This window comes from Rhododendron vialii, chromosome 13a, assembly GCF_030253575.1.
Source record: "Rhododendron vialii isolate Sample 1 chromosome 13a, ASM3025357v1".
Classification (NCBI taxonomy): Eukaryota; Viridiplantae; Streptophyta; class Magnoliopsida; order Ericales; family Ericaceae; genus Rhododendron; species Rhododendron vialii.
The window spans coordinates 34,258,532-34,274,570 of NC_080569.1; the positions used below are offsets into that span (position 1 = coordinate 34,258,532).

The following is a 16,039-nucleotide window of genomic DNA, read 5'->3' on the forward strand; positions in this document are numbered from 1 at the left end:
CCTCGAGTTTCGTTTTTGTAGTATTTGTTTCACGTGGAAATTAAAAATTTGCAGCCAAAAAAAAGAAAGAAGAATAACCGAAGCTTCAAAATTAAGACACGAAATGCTGAATTATTGCCTCCCACCGACTATAATTGCATAAACAAAAATCCTCCAGATCTGTCACCGGTTGCTGTACTGTCTTTTTCTTTTTTTTCTTCTTCTTCTTCTTCCGAATTCAGATCACAGATCCATCCCTTAAACCTTCTCTCTCTCTCTCTCTCTCTCTCTCTCTCTCTCATGTGTACCACAGTCAACTGTCAGTAAGGTCTTCCCTGTTCAGTCTCAGAGGTGAGTATCCTAATCTTTCACCACTCCCTATACACATTTACCATTTTGGAAGCTGCATTTTTCAAATGATTTATTACTTTGAGATACTGTTTTCCAATTGTTTACCAATTTTCGCTTGAAAAAGTTCAAATCTTTGGGTAATCGAGGTTTACTGGAATTAGGGTTTTGAACCAAAATGAGAGAGTTGAGCTCAACCACGGACCCGATTGGGCAAAACATCATAAAGCTGGTAAGCAATGTGTGCTTCTCAGTCTTTGTTTTCTCAGTGCTGATATTTACAGTAATTGCCATCACATACCAACCACCCGATCCATGGGAATCCTCTAGAGCCCTCACTAAGGTTTTCACCGATGTCGAAAACGCCACCTTTAAAACCGACACCTCCGTCCTTAAAACCGGCGAAGACGACCCTGCTGCTGCCCCGGCCTTGGCCCCGTCTGCTATCACGGAAGTAACAATTGAGATATCCGAAAACAGAATTGAAAACAAAACCGTTGTCTCGGAGTGTAGCGAGATGACTGCCGTGAATTGTTCTGATCCGCGTGTTTTGATTGCCATTGAGAGGTTTAATTTGAGGGTTTTTAAGACCATTGTGTTTTTAGAGTATCAAACACCGGTTAATGGGTCGAGATTAGACGAGTGTGATGTGTCGTGGAGGTTTAGGAACAAGAAGGAGAAGTCTTGGAGGAAGTATAGGGATTTTCGGAGGTTTAAGATTGGTTATGGTGTGAATTGTACTTATAAGGTGATGAATGCAAAGGGTTGGCATTCAGGTATAAATGCACGCAGGCCAAGGGTTAGGGTTAATGGAACTAGGAGCAGTGGGAATGCTAAAGTTGCTCCTCCTCCATTTCGCGATGATGAGATCAATGACACAATCCCTGTTTTGGGTTCGGGTAACGATTTTAGGAAGGGGAAGTATTTGTACTATTCGCGGGGAGGGGATTATTGCAAAGGAATGAATCATTATCTGTGGAGCTTCTTGTGTGCTCTTGGGGAGGCTCAGTATTTGAATAGGACGTTTGTTATGGATTTGAGTATTTGCTTGTCGGCAACTCATACCGCCAGTAAGAAGGATGAAGAAGGAAAGGATTTTCGTTTCTATTATGATTTCGAGCATTTGAAAGAGGCGTCAGAAATTGTGGAGGAGGGTGAATTCCTGAAGGATTGGAAGAAGTGGGATAATACCCACAAAAAGAAGAAGATCCCAGTGAGAAAGGTTGCGAGCTATAAGGTCACACCAATGCAACTTAAGAAAGATAAAAGCACAATAATTTGGAGGCAATTCGATGCTCCAGAGCCAGAAAACTATTGGTACAGAGTTTGTGAAGGCCAAGCTGCAAATTACATTCAGAGGCCATGGCATGCATTGTGGAAATCAAAGAGACTGATGAATATAGTTTCTGAGATTAGTGGGCAAATGGACTGGGATTTCGATGCGGTTCATGTTGTTCGCGGAGAGAAGGCACAGAATAAGGAGCTGTGGCCCCACTTGGATGCTGATACATGGCCAGATGCCCTTGTTACAAAGCTTCAAGGGATAGTTCAACCTTGGAGGAATTTGTACATTGCCACCAACGAACCATTCTATCATTACTTCGATAAATTGAGGTCTCATTACAAGGTTCATTTGCTCGATGATTACAAGGAATTGTGGGGAAATACAAGTGAATGGTACAATGAGACCAGCCTTTTGAATGAGGGACACCCTGTCGATTTCGATGGGTATATGCGAGTTGAAGTGGACACCGAGGTTCTTTATAGGGCAAAGACACGGGTGGAGACATTCTATAATTTGACCAGTGATTGCAAGGATGGGATTAATACGTGCTGATCAGGTTGGAGATGTCTTTTATTGCTTCCCATTTGTTCTTATGCATCTCTTTTGTCCAATTATTGTTCAGTTTCAGAATGATAAAAGCTGAATCGTGTCATTGCCTCTAGCATTACATGTTTGTTTCAGATTGTATTTGATTACATTGATTCAATATCTCAACTGGCAATGTCAAGTTTGTAATACACAATAGATTAATCTCTTGCAGCTTCTCACTACCCCATAAGCAGGATATTTGCTATCACTTTTCTCAATCTTTTGCTTTCCAGTTACGTGGGAATTATTTCACCCAATAGCAATTCAAACAATTAAAATGGGTGGAATAGTTGACGTGAAACATTTGTGTACACTTCAGTGTTCAGATCTTCCTAAAAGCCAAAGAAATTGGAATGTGCTGCTACTCCTTGAGTTTGATCTTTGAATTTTCTCCTCAGCATAAAAATAAATACGTTTGGAGTAAGGTATCTCTCCATGAATAGTCTTGCATTGCCTTTTAGAAATTGCCGCATTGCTTGTAAGCAGGGCAGCTCTTTTTGGTCTAGCCAACATTTTGACCTGGCTTGTAAACAAGCTAACGAAAATACCCTATTACACTCTCATTAAGCTGTAGTAAATGTGGAAATCCTCTTTTGTGAGAAACAGCAATGGAACTTATTGTTCCAGATAACATACACATGGTGATATGAGGTGCAAAAAAACCGCAATAAGCAGGCACTCTTTATTCCTTTACGAATAATTGTCAGGAGAGTCCAGGGGTAACGGTTCCAGGCACGACTGACTTATGTGGGGTAGAGATATAGAAACATGACTGAGCGGTTATTGACAATTGCAAAAGGTGTTTTGAGGATAGACTTCTTGGTTTGAAGTGTAGGATTCGAGAGATTGGACAATTTTTTACTGTCCAATGGATCAGAAAATTGGTCATACCAAAGTCAACAATTGCCAGAGTTGCTGCCACTAAGCTAACGAATTAGTCCTCCATTTCTACTGTATTTTTGCATACTTTCCAGGATTTAGAAGACCTCCCTCAAGTTTGGCTCTAAATAATGGTAAATTACATCTCCTAATCTTCCTCCCCTAATCTTCCAACCAACAGGTCTATATATTTTTTCTCTTGTTTAGTAGCTTGTGCTTCATGTTATTCCACATTTAGCTACCTAATTGTTTTGATGCAAACGTCATAAAGAATCTCCATAGACGTTGCCATGGGTCCACGACTGATCTGGCGTCTATTACTTTGAAGCAAAAGATCCATAGACTCAACTCATAAATCCGAATTTTTACAGCAATATCATTCCAGTATGAGTTCTCCTGTGTTGAATTTTTATTTTTTTGTAGCCACAGATTTTTCCTTGTAAAAATTAAAAGGCGATGCCACGATTTTCCAGGCAACAGCTTTGTCATTTGGTTTAGTGACTCTTAACATTTGTAGCTCTATTGCCTAATGTTTGTCTTGGTTTTAGAGAAATGCTATACATGAGAATTCATAGCTGCATAAGAACAGTGGATATGCGCTTTTCGGGTCGTTTTTTTCTTTCTGGTGATGTATGGCAGATTTGTTCACCTGTGGAGTGGAATGGTAGGTCACAGCTAGCCCCTCGTGCACTTCATGTCAGCATGTTATTGATGAGCATTTTGACTGTGGGTTGCAAGTTGGGCACTTTAGATCCTCCTCCTTTCTGTTTGGTTTCAATTCCAGCACGCTGTTTCATGTTGTAACCCCATTGCTCGGGGTATCTCAGTTTTCTGATTCCGTATTCGGTACTTATTAGTCTTATCACTTCTTATTCTGATAAGACGACTGTCGGATTTCGGATATCAATTTCTGAAAGCCCTAGTTGATCAATCGTTGCCGAATCAATCATAGCCCTAGTCAGCCAACTTTTGCGTTAAATCCGATGGCCAGTAAATTTTGCAGAGAACTGAATAGAGGTTTGGATCTTTGGTTGGGTAGAGGGGGTGATCCAAGCCTCTGTTCTGTAATATGCTCAGGGCACATCCTTATGAACGAGTCACAACGTTATTAACTCTTGCGAATTACATGCATGGGAACTTATAGGTACGTCGGTGGAGTCGAGTCACGGTAAAAGTGGTACGAGTAACATGTAAGAATTTCGCCGATAAAAAAGAAATAAGTAAGAATTTCGCGGTGTAAGGATTATCGGTAAAGGGACATTCAATTCAGGTCTCTATAAAGTTGGAACTTACAAAAGTTGAGTTCCTGAGGAGTTGATACCCAAATAACGAAAAAAGACTTGCGAATGACAGAAATGCCCCCTCACCTGATTTAGCAGTTGAACGAGAGCCTATTGGTATGGGATAGAAAGTTTGGTGCCTTTGGCTCTGTCTAACATTTTCTTACCCTACTGGTTAGAACGTTTGGTTGGTTTTATATGGCTATCGACATCTCCCAAGAAATCCACAGATTTCATGAACGAGAAACGTACTCCATTTAAATATACACACACACACATGTATGGAGAGAGAGAGAGAGAGAGAGAGAGAGAGAGAGAGAGAGAGAGAGAGATTAAATATACACACACATGTATGGAGAGAGAGAGAGAGAGAGAGAGAGAGAGAGAGAGATTAAATATACACACACATGTATGGAGAGAGAGAGATTAAATATACACACACATGTATGGAGAGAGAGAGAGAGAGAGAGAGAGAGAGAGAGAGAGAGAGAGAGAGAGAGAGAGAGATCTACCGGTCAATCCAAACAACAATGCACAAGTTGGGGCCAATTGTTATATCAGATTAATTTGGTGTTTGAACCCTTCTCACCCAACACACTACCTCCATCCTCCATAGGTCCTTATTTCCACTCAAGGCATGGGGTATAAAAAAAAATGTCTGAAGACTCTCTCTCTCTCTCTCTCTCTCCACTGCTCTTTTTTTTTTTGGTCAGACCGACTCAGACGGAATATCTCTCTCTCCACTACATTTCCCCCCTTTTCTCCTCTCTTTTTGCAATTCGTTTCAGTGAGATTTCATTGACCCCATTCAGGCATTCATCATCATTTAACAATGCAATTAGCAGAAAAGCTCAAAGAATCTCCAAAAGGGTATATCGAAAGCATAACTTTCTCGGCTCGTGTCATCGGGTGAGTTCACTTCCTCCTCCTCTCTCTCTCCCTCTCCCTCTCTCTCTCTCTCTCTCTCTCTCTCTCTCTCTCTCTCTCCTGAGTCTTCGCTTCCACCAATTTTTTTGGATCGGAGAAAGTCAATACTGTTTAGAATAGTTAGATTAACACCTTAAAATCCTGAGCTCCTTTCTCTTGGCACCTAAATGCACCGTTGATGCCGTTGGACCAAAGGGTTCTTAGCTATGAAAATAGCTATGAAAATATGCTTTCTGGTTCCTTTGTATTAGTTGTTTCATTAATATATCTGCATTTTGATGTTTCCTCCAAAAAAAGAAACTCATGTTTAATGGCTTTTCCTCTGTTTCTCAAACATGAATGCTAATCTTCCAATGGACCGGAAAAAAAAAAACAAATTGTAAGGATACATGAAAACAAAGATGAAAGTGTAAATGAAAGAAAAATGAAGGGCCCTTCATTTTTCGCCGTGAATTTGAGTCCTTCATTTTTCTCTCATGTTTTGTTTTCATATACCGTATCAAGCCTCAGAAAAAACATGAATACTCCATTTCTACAAAGCCCAACATGCCCCTGGATTGGTGTCAATGTTACCAACGTCTTCTTCCATCTTATTTCACGTTGTTAGTTTTTTTATTGTGAGGATAATTAGAAAATTTGGAGGGAATTTCAAGATTTTCCCAGGAAAATGCACCTATAGTAGTTATACGATCACTGCCTCACGAAATAGGTAAGAACTTTTGTCATATACGTAAAAGCTTCCATTTATTGAAAAACGAATTGATTCTAGCCCTTCGGAAGAGGTGTTTTTTTTTGATAATCTAGGTCAACTAATATTGCATCTCTCGACTAATTCTGCGATTCTGAAATTAACCAGACTGAATTAGGTTCGTAGTTGGTTGAGAAGAGTAGCTTCAGAAAAGTAGAACCACAGTTGTGTATTATTGCAGTACATGAACCACTCGAGCTCCCTTTTTTCAGTTGACTTTCAAGTTATTCGCTTGCAAATACTGCTGTTCTTTTTAGCTCTTTTACCTTGCACTGAAAATCTACGAAAAGAACTCATCAAAAAAAAGAAAAACTTAGCAAAAAAAAAAAACTACGAAAAGGGCCCAAGTTTGCGACATGGAAATACAATACGTATATACAAAAGTTCTCAAAGGTGTCTCCATTAGCCAATACCAAAACCTACGAAATACGAATAGGCTTATGAGTAACGAATAAATTATACATATCAGACAACAAATGCGTTGGATACCTATTAGATACGACAAATAATAAGCATCTGGTTCTTATTTTTAATCTTGCCGATTTCGTATCAATATTGAATCCAACGCGGCATATTTATGGGATACGTTAGCATACGACTGAGGTTAAAAAAAAAAAAAAAACACAAACAATTACTTTTTCGAAAGCAAGATTAGTGGTTGGGTAAACACAAGACAGGACTGACAAAATTAGTTTAGACCGTTAGATTTTCGTAAATGCATTGTGAAGCTGATATTAATACCTAAAATTAGAATTATAATACATACACGAATGATCCGAAGGTCAAACAAATTGGACATTTTAACCTACCTTAATTGGCTGCAAGAAGTCAAACATCTACCAATCAGACGGACTAGAAATGACTAGTAGTTGTAGTTTAGGGTCTGAATCTGATACGTAAAATGTGTGGGAATAGTTGCCTTTTTTTAAAGAAAATTTTATTCACGGCCCTCCGTGAATAAGTTTTTACGATATGTGATCTTAATCGTCCGTTTCGGCTATGGACAGTTCAGATGTTAATGATTATTAAAATCTGGACCGTCCAAGGCCGACCTCAAACGCGGTTGCACGTGAGAGGGGATGTTTAGAAAATAGAGTCTCACGTTGCTTGGGAGTGGAATGGATGATCACTTAATAACATTTGGAACCTCTTTACTCATTGTCAATTGGTTTTGAGATGGATATAAAGTCTCTACATAGTATCAGAGCGGGGCTTGTTTCACCCCACATTTTATAAAATTTACAATCTACACCTCACGATAACAGACCACCAAAAAGACTGCACGATGATAGGACCCAAAAAGTGGTCACACGTGACAGACCTTACATGCGGCTGCACGTGAGGGGAGATGTTAATGAAATAGAGTCTCATATTGCTTGGGAGTGGAATGGGTAATCATTTAATAACATTTGGGGATCTCTAGCTCCACTCATTGTCAATTGGTTTTACGATGGACATAAAGTTTCTACAGAAACGGACACGCAAGATTGAGCAGCTCTATGAACAGGATGTTCACGGAGGTTCCGTGAATAAGTTTTTCTCTTTTTTTGTAGCTATATACTCCTTCCGTCTCAATTCTATTGTCCCTCGTCCTATCCTAACCAGCTAAAAAACTAATTATAACTTTTAATTGGTAATACCGATTATATGCAATATGGATCTTATTTGATAGATCTCAATTAACTCTTTTAAACAGTGTTTTCAAAATCACCTAAAATATTATAAATTACAAGATATAATCAATTGAAAAGTAGTACAGACTCTCAAAAGAGACAAAAGAATTGAGACAGAGGGAGTGATAGAAGTGCAAATATAGTACCTCGTCACATCTGCCAATGAGTATTGCCCTGTCACACCACACCACTATCTGTATCGAATTTTATCGCACCTATGTTATGAGTATGAAAATAGTTTGTTCACAACCACAAGGCCAGAGCTTAGTTAGTTTAAACTTACGTGGGCTTCTGTTGGGCTAACCTTGGCCCACCGTACTCCAGCCCAATCCAAAGACTTAAGGCCACGTGATCCCTTGAAATCCACAAAAGTTGAGAGGTTGTCCTAATTCTTCTTCTTCTTTTTCGGAAATTGGCGTGGCTGTCTTAATTCAAACATTGGAACTATTTGTACAGAATTTCTATGGAAAAAGATGTAACGTATTGAATGAAATACAAATTTCCAAATGGAAACACTAGTGAAATATCAACGTGACATCATTTCGAATGAGTTTTTGTTTATGCAAATTCTTCTTAAATGGAGAGAGAGAGGTCTCTTTCAAATCGGGTTTAAATTTTTAGTTATTGCTAAATTAAGAAGCTTTTTTTTTTAGCAGCAAAGAAAATGTTATCAATCTTTGAGTAAGCATTATAAAGGCTAAAAGGGACAAGGATTAACAGTATCATATCCGGCCCTAAACAAAATCTAAGAACAATTACGCGTCAATCCAAGACCTAAAAGAAAGAATAACCGAAATTAACAAGTTGTTAACCAAGGTAATACCAAAAAAGAGCCGAAGACCTATACATCAAATGGGTCTAGTCCAACCCAAAACACCCAAGTCCCCAAACCCTACCATACCAAAACACTAAATTAAGAAGCTTAATTAGATGTTGGCGTCGTGATTTCTCTTGAATAAAAGTTAAATCAAACCACCACAATTAATGAAGCAAAGAAACTACCAACAGGAGGTTCCTACAATTCAATTTTCAGGTTTTCTTTATTCAGGAGTAATAAAAACCAGCTTGTTGTTATGTGTGAATAGATCCCATGTATGTCCACATTAATTAAGTCCCTTAGACGATTTATCGCAATTGTACATGATATTTGTGTTATCATGACAAAAGTGAGTATTGTTGAAATAATTAAATTAACATCTCAAAAGAGGGTCTAAAATACTTCTGCCCTCTTTTCTCCTAACACCTTAATGCACCCTTGATGTAATGATGTACGTTGTTGAGCCAAAGCACTCTTAGCAATTGTACATAATATTGTTTCAAATTGGTGGCACTTGCATATCCTTTTGCTTTTGACTTTCCAAATCTTTTGCTTTTTATCCTTATTATAATATGTAGGGATAATCCATGTCAGGGGTTCTTACTAGTAAAAGGAGTCCATGAGGAAGTCTCTCTCATTCTTATTTTTGTCCTACATCAATAACTTGCCTTTTAATGACACCCTTAATGATTTTACTGCAAAAGTGAAATTTCAAATCTTCCATCATTTGGGTACTTTTAGCTGTATACTTTTGACATGATAAGCTGCTTCCTTTGTCCATCTGCCTATACTTTTGACTCGATAGCCATTGACCATAGTGGCCGTCTATTCCTCGTCATATCATGCAACCATCAGGCCGTAACCTGTTCTCAAGCTCTCTTATTTGACCATGATTAGCGATTAACTTGTAGGGGCTAGTAATGGCATACCTAAAGGCTTAGGCTTTACGGCAAGCTTTGTACTTGCTCACCAAGCAAGTCTATACTAGGCATGAGTCCTGTGACATCACTTGTAATTGCTTCGGGTAGGTGACATCATGCATGCACTCGAAATCTACGAGTTCCCGACATGCTACCGGGATGCCACGTAGATCATTGCTACTAAGTCACTTTTCGGGTCATGTGTGCAGTGTTCTCCTGCTCGGCCCAACCCTACGGTTTCCACACAAGTTCATGGAGTGGACTCGCGTGTCATATATATGCTGCGGCTGGTGCATGGTTGGGTCATCCAACCCGGACCATGCGACGGTCGGTCCAAGTGAGCCCCGGGAGTGGGCTACCCATATTGTCGGCCCATTAACACTTAAGGTTCTGCCCACTACAATAGGAATCCGATGGCAAAACTAGCACCGGATCGAGCAATGAACTTTGACTGAGCAAGAGTCAGCCGAGCAAAGAAAGTAAGGAGAAAGGCTGCACGTTTAGCGTGTCAATACCATTCTCCTTCGCACATGATCTCATTTATAGGCAAAGATGAGCCTCAACTCAGGAATACTATTCTATTGACTCTAGTCAAGAATCATCCTTTCCTTTCTTTTTAGAGATCCTCTTGTACAACTATGGCCAGGCTAGCTCAAAGTCTCACCTTTAGTTGATTTGACTCAGACTCATTATTTCGGAGGCACACGCCCTTCCGATCGATTGGTGTTTGTCAGAGTACTTTACGTACTCTCCTTTCTTGCTAGCTCGATCGAGAAGACAAGTTTCTTCTCGGCCAAGAGCTATGTCGTTAACACCACCTTCGGGCACATGATGTGTCCATCGCCGGTTCCCTGGAGACGTCCTCCACGCCGAGTGTGCTTTAGCTAAAACACCCTAGATGCCGATCGAGCACCTCCTGCGCTGAACTATGGCAGATTACATATTACTGGATGCGTTTCACGCTGCATTTTGTTAATTTGCCATTATTGCCTTAATTTGCCTTGCCGATAAATATCATTTACAATTTCACCTCCAACACAATTAATCCTCCCTGACATTCTCGAATCCTATGTTTTGAACTTGGATTTGTGAGTAGAAGGAAACAAAAGGGAAAAGGATAGGGAATAGGGAAGAAAATTAAGAAGCAAAAGTTCAAGTTTTCCTTTTGTGTGGGGTTGGGAAATGAGAAACATAAGTGCTAGGTACAAAGAAAGTGTACCCGGAAATTACTTGGAATATACTCACACCCATCTTCTTAAAAGCTAAAATATCAAACTTTGCCCCAAGAATTTTTCGTAAATAAGCACAAAATAAGTGAAAATGCCCGAGCAATTCCAGGTCACCTTTGTTTTAATTTGTTTTCCTAGCAAATTAAAGATCCTAACATTGATCATTTTGGGTAACCGACAAAATACACGGAAGCTATGAATCTTGACGTTCCTCAAAAGTTGAATTTATTAATTTGTATAGGTCATACTTTGTACTTAGTTTGTAGGGTTGATTAATTATCTGCAATGTTTAAATGGTACGTGCAGGGGGGTACGTAGTCCAGCTGGTTCAGATGATCAGGTCTCACAGATTTCTGGATCCAAGATTGTGGGGCGGGGCCAAAGTGAGTTATAGTATTTGTGTGGAATTAAGAAGACATGCATCCATCCAGCTAGCGCTAAAATGTAGTATATATAGATAGATGGTGGTCTGGTCTGGTCTGGTCTGGTCTGGTCTGTTTATCATGCACATGAGTAGGTAAGTGGTTTCTTCCTATTGTTTAATTACCCTCCAATTAATCATTAATGTATTGCATGATCGACCAAGTAATCTATCTATATAGTCTTCTGGAGTTTGATATATACTTATATATTGATGAAACTGCTGATTAATCATTTACTATATATATTGCCATATATATAAGCTAGGGAACCAAATATTTTAGACTCTACACATGCATGCATATACATCAAAACATTTTGTTTAATTAATTGGTATTAATTCCCTAATAATCTTATATCAGTACGTCCTCCAAATGGGAAGGAGAGAGTTGCATGTTGTGGGTTTGACCCATCATTATATATACATACATACAATGGCACCAAGAGTAAGCTAGTCAATTAAGCAAAAACACAAAGAATTAATCAACACCGAAATTTAAATTTTATGTGATTACTACTACTACGTAATTAGATATGTCCGATGCTCACACCAATTTCTAATATTGAGTATATGTATAGCACTACTACTACTACGTAATTAGATATGTCCGATGCTCACACCAATTTTCAATATTATATATGTATGGCACAAAGACTAGCTAGGTTTATGAGGTGCTGCCCGGCCTTGAGGACCTGACATAATTGGCAAAGTGGCAAACTAAGAAGGCTAGCTTCACATCCCAACAAGAGTAGTTACATACATGCGACTGACAAATAGTATCATACACATGCCCGCACCCCGGAAATACTTGCATATATGTCGATACCCAAGAGCAGCCTTTAAACTAAGTACGTGGAAGAAGATTCCTTATATATATATAGGTAATGAAATATAATGGCAATTAATAAAACTGAAAATTAGATGATTTATAAATGATTTGCATGATAATATATGGAATTAAGGTTAAGAACATCCACTTATAGGAATGAATGAAAGAAAAGCCATTCTATGAGCACTTTTGTTCTAGTTAAATATTGCCAAGAGTACTTCTGGGCGTACGGCTAGATTTAGAAGATTAGGCTAAAGACATCGAGAAAACTGACAACCCCTAATTCTAGCATCGATCCATGAAACTTAACCTTCTGTGTTACAAGTGATCTGTGAACATGATAACAAGTTGTAAATCGTTATAAATCGTTATATATATATATATAGGTACGTACGTAGAATAACAGCTAGTTTCCTAGAACTTAACAGATGACCAATAAGTAAAAAATGAATTTGAAAGTAGGATATGCTTATCTTTGATCTGCAATTAATTAAACAACCCAAACTGATTTGCTCCTATTATGGCGCCATATCATCTCTATGTTTCTTGCTTTGCATTTGTTCGCTTATTACAACGACCCTGATTGTTAAAGATGCCTTGAATTGGGCATGCTCCATCGGGGGGGGCATCACGTCCATTTGGACGGTTCATTAAGCGAATTCGCACTAAATAGTTTTTTCTTTCCTTCTGGATGGATGGGGTTCATCTCATACTCTTCGTTCATAGATATACGTTCAAGCTCACGCTTAGACGAAATGATGTAAAATTATGTTTCTTTTGTGTGCTTGCTTGTTGGATTGTCATAACACTGATGAACAAGAGGAGGAGAATCCTTTTCACATATTAACAAAATTTCTTTTGCTGAGAAAAAAAAAAAAACAAGAGGAGAAGAAGAAAGAACTAAGAAAGGAGCTATTGTTAAAGCGATTAATATTCCCAAATGAAGAGGGAAAAAGAGGATAAGGTGATATGCATGCAAACAAGATATACAATAGAAATTCCTTTGATCTTCTTATTATACATTCCAAACACATACGTACACACCAGCAGTACTACTTTGATGCATATATAGTTCGTTCCTCAAAATACAAACATACAAGCACAACCACATGAGAAAAGAAATTATACCACAACAATATGGCGAAAGGCGAAAGCCAAGCCGATCAAAAAATATATATATAGCGAAAGCCAATGAAGTAGAAGCACACTGAATGATTCACACACTGACATACATGAAATAATACTACTGCAAACCCTAGCCTATAACATTCTCATAAACTACCGCAATGTTGCAGGATCATGCATGATTCAACTTCTTGGGCTCATTTTGATTGAAACCATTATACCCGGAGGACATGATTGGATTTTCCCATCCAGCTCCAAAGGCAAAAGCCGAAGGATGAGACATCAAAGAATCAGAAGAACCAGTAGCAGCGGGAGCAGCGGGAGCAGGAGCAGTAATCCCAATATTACTACTCATTTGGTGCAAATGATGGTTTTGAGCACTGAACACGTCTTCATTGATCAGTGAGTTCAAGAAAGAAGACATGAAGACATCATCGGCACCGTAGTTGATTTCGTCGTCTTCTTGTTCCTCATTTCCAGAAACAACATCACCATTCTGCAAATTAACACTGCCGTGGTAATACCCATCATTTCCGTTATTGAGAACTTGATCATCTTCCAAAGTTGAAGTAACTAGATTAGGATTGCGGTGAGGGTTCCGGGTGCGGTAATTGGCTTTGGAGGAGGAAGATCTGGGTTTGTCTTGATCTGCCGAAGTAGGTGAAGTAGGAGTGGTGATTAATGGCTTGTGAGTTCTGGGATCAATTCCTTGGTTGATCAGCTTCTTGCTTAGGTGGGTGTTCCAATAGTTCTTTATCTCGTTATCTGTCCGTCCAGGAATTCTCCCCGCAATCAGCGACCACCTATATGTCCAAATAATCCCACAAATTAAGTTCAGATAGAAACCAATCACATTTATTTCTTTATTTTTGCGTGTTATTAAAAGCAAAAAATACGATAAAGGAAACAACCAAATGAATCACAAATTACATTGTGGGAAACTGGCACCAAATGGGAGCTGTCCAGAACGAACTAGTTTGTTTGGCTTGGGTTTTAAGCGAGGTTTTTGAGATAATAAATGAAAAAATAGATAAATAAAAGTAATAATTAGAGAGAAAATTTATTAAAAATCTTTGGCATAAAAGAGAAGAGTTGGTTCTAGTGACCCGAAGAAGCGAACACAGAAGAATGTTCATAGATGTATTGTGTGTATGTACGTATGTATGTGTATATATCTATATGTACATATTTGCGAGTTTACAGAGAGAGAGAGAGAGTAGGGGAAAGAGAGACCATTGAGCTGCATAGTGAAACCCTAGAGATAGATGAGAGAGATCGGAAACCCTAACCCAAATAAAGCCAGAATTTAACCAAAAAAGAGCTGAAAAACAATTGAAGCCCTCATATAAGTAGTACCCAACTCATTCATTCAATTAAAGCAAGGGTGAATAGATGATACGGTATTCCTCCGATTGTAGTATCAAGTGGTAGTACTCTAGAGAGAGAGAGAGAGAGAGAGAGAGGGAGAGAGGAGGGGAGTGGGAGCCACCTGTTGCCGAGTAGGCGGTGGAGGCGGAGGATGAGATCCTCCTCGTCAGGGGCGATGTGGCCGCGCTTGACGTTGGGACGGAGGTAATTCATCCAGCGTAGACGGCAGCTCTTGCCGCAGCGGAGAAGCCCGGCCCTCTTGGGCAGCGTCCTCCAACGCCCTTCACCTTCTTTTCTAATGTAGTTACCCAACACCTCGTCTTCCTCCGCCGTCCACGGCCCCCTCTTTAACCCCACCTTGCTGCAACACGGCGTCACTTTTGCTGTTGCCGATGATGTCGATGCTTGTGACGGCTGCCTCATCTCTCTCTCTCTCTCTCTCTCTCTCTCTACTTTTTTTTATTTTTGGTTAAAACTCTCTTTCTCTACTTTATGTTTTGTGTTCCATCTCCCCCCTCTCCCTCTGCAGCAAATAACTGAAGACTTAACCCCATTCCAAAACGGGTTTTAAGTTTTTATTTTTTAATAAAGTAATTTTAAGATTAAAAATTATAAGCTTATTGAAATTTAAAAATATGCAATATGGATCTTGTTTGATAGATCATTGAGATCTTTAATACGATGTAAAAAAAAATTGAAAAATTATTTTTCATTTACATTATTTTTGAGTTTGAAAATGTGAAATAAGTACTTATTTTTTAAAAAGGTGTTCTGAAACGGGGCCTTACACCTATTTTGAGTACGGAAATTTTTAATTTTTTTTTAATCGGTATTCACACCTAGCACAGCTGTTAATATATTGAGAGCTTGTCATTTAATTTTTTATTTTCTAAAAGGTCAATTGTACATCGGTATTGAAGACATAGTTTTAATATCGTTGATTAATAATCTCAAAGTCATACTATTGTCCTAAAAAAGAAATATACTATTATAGTAATTATCATCTCTTTTTTTGCGTCGATGAACATGATATTTTTGGGAATAAAGTAATTAAAAAAGAAAGATGAATCTCAAGATGAGTGGATCGATGCTCACGGAAGGAAGCAATAGCAAGACCCAACACAGGGAAAATTATTGAACGCTCTCAAGCACTCTGCGTGATGATCGTACATCTTACATTATCATACATTAATGTGGAGCTCAAGATCAGGTAAGTATGTGGACGTAACATGGCCCAAAACATTTGAATTCAAGTTAATTAGCATTAATTGATGTAGTTTAATATATTGACAAGATCATTCAAATAGATGTTCGGAGTGTATGAAAACATGTTACAATGGATGTCACATGAATGTCCAACCATGCAACCGATGTAATAATTTGTTCTTTCTTTATTCGATCGATAGATAGATAGTAGAAATTTAATGTGAATTATGGATATACCGAATACACAACTGAAAGCCACATAAAATTATTGGTTGCGTGAGTTTTAGTCTGGCTCAGCCTAGCTAGATATCCTCCAGTATAAAGATGCCAGCAATAAAAGTGTCAAATCCTCCATATTGATCGATAGAAATGGATCCCAATTTGCCCTTCAAGTTGGTTGTAATTTAGTTAAATGAC

General features: G+C 38.7%; 2 protein-coding genes and 1 long non-coding RNA gene across 4 annotated transcripts; 2 read left to right on the forward strand and 1 right to left on the reverse strand.

The window, feature by feature from the left end:
* The first annotated feature begins 141 nt into the window (after positions 1-141).
* LOC131315340 (uncharacterized) lies at positions 142-2,408 on the forward strand. Its single transcript, XM_058344505.1, has 2 exons — positions 142-330; positions 492-2,408. Exon 2 carries the CDS (start codon positions 506-508, stop codon positions 2,162-2,164), a length of 1,659 nt encoding a protein of 552 aa, XP_058200488.1. The 5' UTR covers positions 142-330; positions 492-505; the 3' UTR covers positions 2,165-2,408.
* Positions 2,409-4,589: 2,181 nt separating this feature from the next.
* Positions 4,590-13,611, forward strand: LOC131315351 (uncharacterized). Of its 2 annotated transcripts, XR_009196703.1 has the most exons (3): positions 4,590-4,638; positions 4,832-5,268; positions 13,219-13,611. It is a non-coding gene; the product is annotated as an uncharacterized LOC131315351 (long non-coding RNA). The 2 variants fall into 2 exon arrangements; XR_009196702.1 differs by lacking the exons at positions 4,590-4,638; positions 4,832-5,268 and adding an exon at positions 11,851-12,887.
* Positions 12,911-15,256, reverse strand: LOC131315345 (transcription repressor MYB5-like). Its single transcript, XM_058344513.1, has 2 exons — positions 14,538-15,256; positions 12,911-13,851 (listed from the first exon to the last, which is right to left on the reverse strand). The coding sequence occupies exons 1-2, from the start codon at positions 14,837-14,839 to the stop codon at positions 13,221-13,223; spliced, it is 933 nt and encodes a 310-aa protein (XP_058200496.1). The 5' UTR covers positions 14,840-15,256; the 3' UTR covers positions 12,911-13,220.
* Between the last annotated feature and the right edge of the window lie 783 nt (positions 15,257-16,039).